Source organism: Hippocampus comes, unplaced genomic scaffold (genome assembly GCF_001891065.2).
Source record: "Hippocampus comes isolate QL1 unplaced genomic scaffold, H_comes_QL1_v1.1 scaffold242, whole genome shotgun sequence".
NCBI lineage: Eukaryota > Metazoa > Chordata > Actinopteri > Syngnathiformes > Syngnathidae > Hippocampus > Hippocampus comes.
The window spans coordinates 2415132-2422389 of record NW_017805385.1 but is presented as its reverse complement, the minus strand read 5'-3'; the positions used below and the strand labels follow the sequence as shown (position 1 = coordinate 2422389).

The 7258-nt window shown below is 47.7% G+C and overlaps 2 protein-coding genes across 3 annotated transcripts in view; both read right to left on the bottom strand.

Annotated features, from left to right (window-relative positions):
- spegb (striated muscle enriched protein kinase b) overlaps window positions 1–5101 on the bottom strand; it is a 29013-nt gene extending 23912 nt beyond the window's left edge. For both annotated transcript variants that reach the window (XM_019872896.1, XM_019872897.1), the window contains exon 1: window positions 3979–5101. In XM_019872896.1, coding sequence (XP_019728455.1) covers window positions 3979–4390 — 412 coding nt within the window. In that variant the 5' untranslated portion in view covers window positions 4391–5101. The remainder of the gene's footprint in view (window positions 1–3978) is intronic.
- Window positions 5102–6813: 1712 nt separating this feature from the next.
- LOC109517553 (C-X-C chemokine receptor type 2-like) overlaps window positions 6814–7258 on the bottom strand; it is a 1817-nt gene continuing 1372 nt past the window's right edge. Inside the window, exon 3 of the mRNA XM_019872771.1 lies at window positions 6814–7258. Within this exon, the coding sequence (XP_019728330.1) occupies window positions 7094–7258 (165 nt within the window). The 3' untranslated portion in view covers window positions 6814–7093.

The window sequence follows — 7258 nt, the reverse complement described above, 5'->3', positions numbered from 1 at the left end:
ATATATATAAAAAAAAATGTTCATACTGACACACAACTCTTGACCACCTCTCTTTTAACGAGCAACTTTTACAATTGGCCACATCATCTGTAACTTCTTTTACAATTGTGAAGAATATGAGAGCAAAAAAAAAAAAAAATAGTGGTGAAAAAAAAAAACATCCCGAAATGAAAAGTATTTCCCATCCCACATCATTCCGCCCTGCTCCGAGTCAAGAATTTCCCCGTTCCCAAAGCGACTGGCTGACTGCTTCCCAAAGGCGTCTTTTGCGCACCACCGTTCAGCGCGACCATTTAACAGACGGGCAGATCAATCCAGCGCAGGGTGATTTCCACGGTGTAAAAGGAGCCCCACCTGTTGAGTCCGACTTACGACCCCAGAGGAATAGGCCGTGTCGAGGCTGGCGTCCAACCACGCTGGAGCGGAGCCATCCCAGCCCAGAGCAACGCTGACATTTTCAATCAGAGCCCGACCACCCGCCACGAGAAAAAAATCCGAGTACAACGACAGCGTTTGTCACAATATATGCCAGCATCCATCCAGGGATTTTTCGGTCAAGCAAGAATTTCTCAAGACAATAAGATTTGGGTTTGCATCTCCGTCAGGACAGCTCAGTGCGGGATTTCTCCGGGTACTCTTTTCCCTCACACATCCGCAAAACATACTTGTTGCGCAAAGTGAGGGCTCTAAATTGTCCGCGGGTGTGAATGCGTAAAAGTTTGTCCCGTCACGAAACGCTATGTTATCTTATGCTGTGAAAAGTCCATCCCCTGTTTCTTTGTATCTTGACTTTTGGACTGGTCATTCCTGATTGTTCCATCTTCTTCCCGTACTTTGAGTTTTCCCCTTTTCCCTAGTCGATATTTTTTTTTCCTCCAAGATTACTCCTGTTCCACTGCCTCGTCTCTCGTCCTTCTCTGCATTGGGTTCGACTTTTGGAATTGGTCACTTTTTGAATGCCGGAAACACTCACCAAAGTCTCCCGGTGAAACTGTTTGTCTTTTAAAGGTTCTTGGTGAATGTCAGTCTTTGCATACAACCTATATTTCCGATCAGAAGGTGGTCCAGTCGCGACGTATACCGATGATTCGTCTGACCTCATGCTTCCGACTCCTCAAATTCCACTCAAGCGTTGAAAAATAATCTGCACAAATGACATTACGATCTCGTAAATAGAAGGGAAAGTCTTGCCGATTTGAAGTTGGACTGGCGCGGGTGGCCGATATTATCGTGGGGAATAAATTTTAGCAAATCTGTACGGAATATAGTGAGGGGCAGAAGGGAGAAGCAGTCGGACCGGGCGGTGATAAAATTAGCGCTGATGTCTTCCCGTGTAACAGGAGAGACGGCGGCCTGCGAACATCCAGAAAATCTAAGGCCTGGCACATTCCGCGATATAAATAACGAGAGAGTCGGTGGACGCGGGGGCAGCCAGTAGAGACGTTTTGGAAGTGCGAGAGAGCGAGAGAGAAATGTTTAGGCAGCGCGGTTGAGTGATGGGACAGCTGTCGAGCACGAACACGGCAAATCAGCCGGATATTCGCTCAAACTTGAGGGTTAAAGTGGAGGAAACTTTTGAGACCGATTGTCCGACCTTATTTCCAAAGTGGGGGCTCGCCGAGGACTTCGCTCGAATTGTTGTTGCATCACTCACAAGCAAAAAGAAAACGAATGGCACGATGTTGGGAGCCTTGACCACTGATACTGAGCTGCGCGTTTGCAGCGTGCGATCTTTGCCTTGCCGGCTTATAATGGGATGAAATCGCTGCTTTGGTGTGAATGTCAGAGTGAGGTGTTGTTTGTTGAGATGTGACGTGCAATTGACTGGTGACCGGACCAGAGTGAATGCCGCTTCTCACTCGACAAAACAAACTTATAAAATTGTCTATCGATGTCAATGTACGCTAAGTGTGAATGACGGTAGTTTGTCTGTATGCGTCCAGCAACGGAGTGATGACCAGTCCAAGAATAGGAGAGCTCGGACTCACACCCCAAATTCCTGTTGCTTCATCTATGGATTGCAAAATTGGGCTGGAAAAGTTTTTCTTTTTCATTTAAAATGGCTTCCCTTCACGAGAAACCTGCATCGCGCTGTGGCCAAAAAAAATTGATCACATTGCAAGAACTCTGTGAGAGATGTGAATTATGACTGATCATTTTATATTTGGATTGCTTTGCAACAATATTCTTTTTTTTTTTTGCCAATAGCGTTGGATCAATTGCAAAGAGCATCAACTTCACATATGCCGGACTTTTTCTACAGCACCCAGGACATCGTCACTCCTGGTTTTACTTATCACTGCTAGCAGAATTAGATCATTTTTTTGCATTCGGAAAAATTGTGTTTTTGAATCATTCGGGATTGTCAAAGGCAAAATCCGATTGGATGTTAAAAATCTGTTTCTCGCTGCTTCACAGAAAAACGAAAGATTTCAGAGTCAACGTTGCTCTTTTGGCTTTTGTCATGATGTCACTGCCAAGCTTGGCCCGATCAGCAAAATATCTTAGGAAGTGCGGCACTAAATTCCGTTTTTGCGACAGTGTCAGAGCTGCTGCTTTGATAAATGACTTGGCCTGGACAAAAGTGCCCGGCGTGTATCAGCTCCAGCACTTTGTTGATGTTCTGCAGCGCTCAGCATGACTTTGTAAAAGAGATTCACTTTTCAAATGAGCCGTGCTTTTCCTGCTGAGAGGCTCGATGACAAACGCCTTGGCCAGACCCGACGCTGACGAACACTTCAATCAGCTAAGATTGGGCATTGAGAAAAGAACGAGCGACGGTGGATGTCGGGGCTTTTCAAACTTTTTGGCCCTTACGGGGCAGGATTTTGTCCGAGGACCCCCTCAGAATCCGAACGCCTTCCAGATTGACGTGTTGCGTCACAACATGTGAACGGCTTGCGATCTTTGGCCCGGGAACCCCAGTTTGAGAACCGGCGCTTCATATGATCTAAACACAGAAAGCCGTTCCCGTTACGAGTGATCGGAATGCCGGAAGGAATGGTATCTGCCAGGAGCGTCCGCATGAATGCGTGTCTGCCCCCCATGCCACTGGACATTTATGCCAGCGTACTTTTCAGTTCGACATCGTTTCTAACAGATCAGTTGCACTGATGGTTTTGCATGAAACTATCGCCGTGATCAAACAAAAGAGGAAAAGCTTCAAAAGCAAAGACACCAAGTAGTGGTCGTCGTCCTCGTCATAGGAGAGACGACTCGCCGATATTCTCAAGCGCGTTTCTCCGAATGAAAAGATTCCCAGCAGGACCACCCAAAAAATCCTGAGCGCCCCCTGAAAGTGAAGCGGACGCCGAGGTATCCTGGATGGTTGGTACGCGTCCCTCCGTGCTCCAACACACCTGATTCAAATGTTCAGGATGGTTATCCAGCTTCTGCGGAGCTTGCTGATGGGCTGACCGTTTGAATCGGGTGAGTCGGAGCAGGGAGGCATACCAAAAATCCGGAATACCGGCTCTCGGGGAACCGGAATTTGCCCACCTGTGGTTTAGTCAAACTACTCCAAATTGGTCGCAAGGGCCCATGTCTGAAAAATGCAACAGGATGCCAAGCAGCCATTTTGAGCAAATTTCAGGGCTGAGCAATTGACTTTGGGAATTTGTCCAATGGGAAATCGGGCACGGATGGGCAATCCCAAAATGTGAAAATTTCAAGCCCATGTGAAAAATTGACCTTTCTGAGGATTCTCAGCAAATCTGAACTGCCGACAACGGTTTTGCCGAGGAACATGGAATCGGGGACGGGCCCGTCCGTCATGACACGCAAACGTCTCGAGAAGCCATGACCACAATGGATCAGGTGGTCAGCCATTGTCGTCTGGCCATCCCCTGAATACCGAAGGTGGCCACGGTATGTTTAATCGCTTCGGCCACACAGTAAAATCTCGACTTCCCGCGGCGAGACTGTCATGAACAACAAGGATGACACGACGGTTGCACTAATCTTACACGTGTGGCTCACCTTCACCCAGATCCAAGACGGCTAGCACAGCACTGCTGCGGGCCTCTCCCAGGTGGTTATTCGCGATGCAGGTGTACAGGCCGGCATCGCCGGGCTTGCAATCCCGAATCCAGAGGCCTCCGTACTCCTGGTTTTCCATGTTGAGGAGCTCGTCATTGTGGTACCAGTACAGCGAAGGCTGGGGGTCTCCGCAAACGGTCACCTTGAGCCGGATGTCACAGCCCGTCCCGACGGCGGCATTCCGCATCTTGCGCGTGAAAATCGGCGGAGTCGGGCTGGGAAGGGCGGGTCCTCGGGGCTCGGCGAGCGTTCGCTCCGGGCTGACTTTGGAGCGTTTGGGTGGCACGACGGCACTCGGTGGGGCTTCACCCACCTCCTTCTTTGGGGACGCGTCCCCTACCGATTTTTTCATTCTTACTGTTATCGAGTGATTGTATGGCTAGGGCACAAATTAAATCACCTGATGTCACATTTTTGAATTTCAAGATCCTTCAAGTCTCTCAGATGCCCTTGGTGCTGAAGTAAAGCCCAAAAGGTTACCTGGTGATTGAGGAGAAGGAGCTCGGTGCCAGTCTCTGACACAGGGGTATATTTAGTGCGAGACCCCTTGGATCACGTTGCAATAACAACGCCTTTGACTCGTGTCTCTTGAAAGTGACGACTGTGGCCTTTTTTTCTTCTTGCCCCGTTCTCGAGCTCTCAGTCACCATTCCCAGCGAATGTGACTCTTCTCTGCGTTTTCCTTTGATAGGCTGCAAGTCCCGCTTGGTTTCTGCTGCTGAGTGTCAAGCCACCGTCCCGTGGCTTGGACAGCGACCCCCGCCTTCCTTTTCCCATGAGCTAATGCACCCCATGCGTACCCTCCCCCCATCCCACCACCACTGCCGCCTCCACCACCTCCGCTGCCGCCGCTGCCGCCACCGCCACCGCCGCCTGTTTGGAGGGGCAAATCACAAACGTGGGCCCAGCAAGCCTGACAATGGCAGCTGCCACCGGCAAAGGGCCCCACCCCCTTTGTCATTTTTAGCCAGCCCGGGGTCAGTCGATCATGGGAGGTGGTGCGACAAGCCAAACTTGGCAGAACGCAGGGTGGTGCATGGGTACAGGACAGCTATCGCATTTAAGAGGTTATGAAATGGGAAAGTATGACTGTTGTAGGCTCATCGTAATTTTGAGACCAGTTTAAAAACAAACTGGGAAAGTGCACAAATAATAATGGACTTCAGTCTTTTTCCATTGAAATCAATGGAAATCCAATCCATCTGTTATGGCCCATTATGGCCTAAAAAACAAACAAACAAACCAAACATTGGTGTTTGTGTTTTTTAAAATCAATTTCTGTAAGTGGCTCAGTGACTTTCTGTAATTATTTTTCATAGAGGATAAACAACATATGGCCCGTTGCCTTATTATCTGCCTACATGTGTTGCTCCACTGTTTGTGTTCCAACATCCTTCGCTTCTAAAATCATAAAGATACACTACATGCTAACCATTAGCGTGTGCACGGCATTTTTGCATCGTTTTTAGCATTCAACTCCGCAGGCTTGTCAGAGTAACATTTCAGTCATTTGAGACGCTGAACGCAAAGGCGGTCACGAGTAATTGAATTTGAAGTTCCAAAAGGAGAGAATCAAAGTCTCCTTTCGCCAGTGGATCAGAGACGCCATGCTCAAAATGTGCATGAAGTCCCTCCCGTCAGCTGCTGGCTAAGTGTGAACGTAAACGAGAAGCTGTCGCATCCTTTGACGATAAAAAAAAAAGTCGGTTCACCTCTCCCGTCAATTTTATATATGCTTCAATTCCAAGCGGCGACTCTCATCTCCAAATACGTGCAAACAACAAGGCGTATCCAGGAATAGTTGTGACGGTTGGATGACTGTCCATGTTTTACGTCGTGTTCTGTGATATTCTTTTGTTATTTTGTGTTAACTGCTCCGTAAAGCGCTTTGTGACAGCCGCACCTGTTGTGAAAGAGCCATATCAATAAAGTTGTCTTGTATTGTATTGTAAATAAAGGTTCGGCTCGTCACTCATGGTTCAGTACATGCAGTTGAACATTAGGGGGCAATAGAATGCCTTGGATGTTCATCGTCCCCGTCGATGTCCGGTGCATTAAAACGTAAAATGCAAAAGTACCCTATTTCAGCACCAAGTTAAAAAAAAAAGGGAAAAAGGAAAGAGAGCTCATTTTGTATTGAGGTGGTACAAAACATCCTGTTTTGTCATCATGTTGACATGCGTTCGCGTGTTGCAAAACTTGAGAAACATTTTCTCACGTTTTCTCTCCCAACTCGTGAACGGAAGGAGGGTGATGTCGGTTGGCACTTTGTACTCTTTCTACGTTTGCATCATCCCGTGCGTTTGTTCAAACTGAGCCGCCAAAGAGGCCGCCGTTTAACGAGGGCTTTTTTTTTATGCCCACACCACCTTTGATAACCGAATTCTGAGCTCTACTACAGAGGTTAAATTGTGTAGAAATGTCATCGGGATCTTGTTGGATGTCACTGGACTGGTCTTAAAAGGAGGCGTACAATGCATTTGACTGGTTTTGGGCTTTCTGCTGTCTTTGTTATCAATGTATTGTTTTATTGTTTGTCGTATGAATGATTTTTGCTCCATGTACAGCACTTTGTGTACAGTGGTGGTGGTTTTAAAGTGCTCTAGAAATACAGTTGAGTTCAGCTTTAGTTACCATGACGACCTGGGAGAGCTTTTCCAAGCAAACTTGCAACAAATCTTGTGACGTTTTGGGGGACTTCTGGGGAGTCTTTCTGGAGAAGGTGTTCACGTCTCTGCATCTCTGCGTCCAGACTGCAAGTGAATGTCACGTGCGCAAAGGCACCAATGGATAATTTAATCATATCTCTCCCACCCCAGCATGATATGAACACCCAGAAAGATTTTTGATTCCCCGTGTGGAGGAACCTTGGTTTCATGGTCACGATCAGGATGACTTGGGTGTTCAATTTTTGCACAAGCAACAAGTTGTATCCAGGCACTTCAAAATTCAAAACCCAAGAAAGAATGTAAAAAAAAAAAAGGAGACGACAGAAATTGCGATCGCAGAATATTCACAAGTTTGTTGATTTCGACAAGTGTCCCTTCAGAGTTCTTTACATGAACGCGGACGTCATCTCGGACGAGAGCGAAGACCTGCTGGTCCTGGACACCGACGCTTTCTCCAGGACGCCCACCTTCCTCATCAGCTGCTGCAACCTCCTCCTGAACTTCTCTCCCACAAAAGCGTAGAGCACCGGGTTGACGCAGCTGTGCAGCAG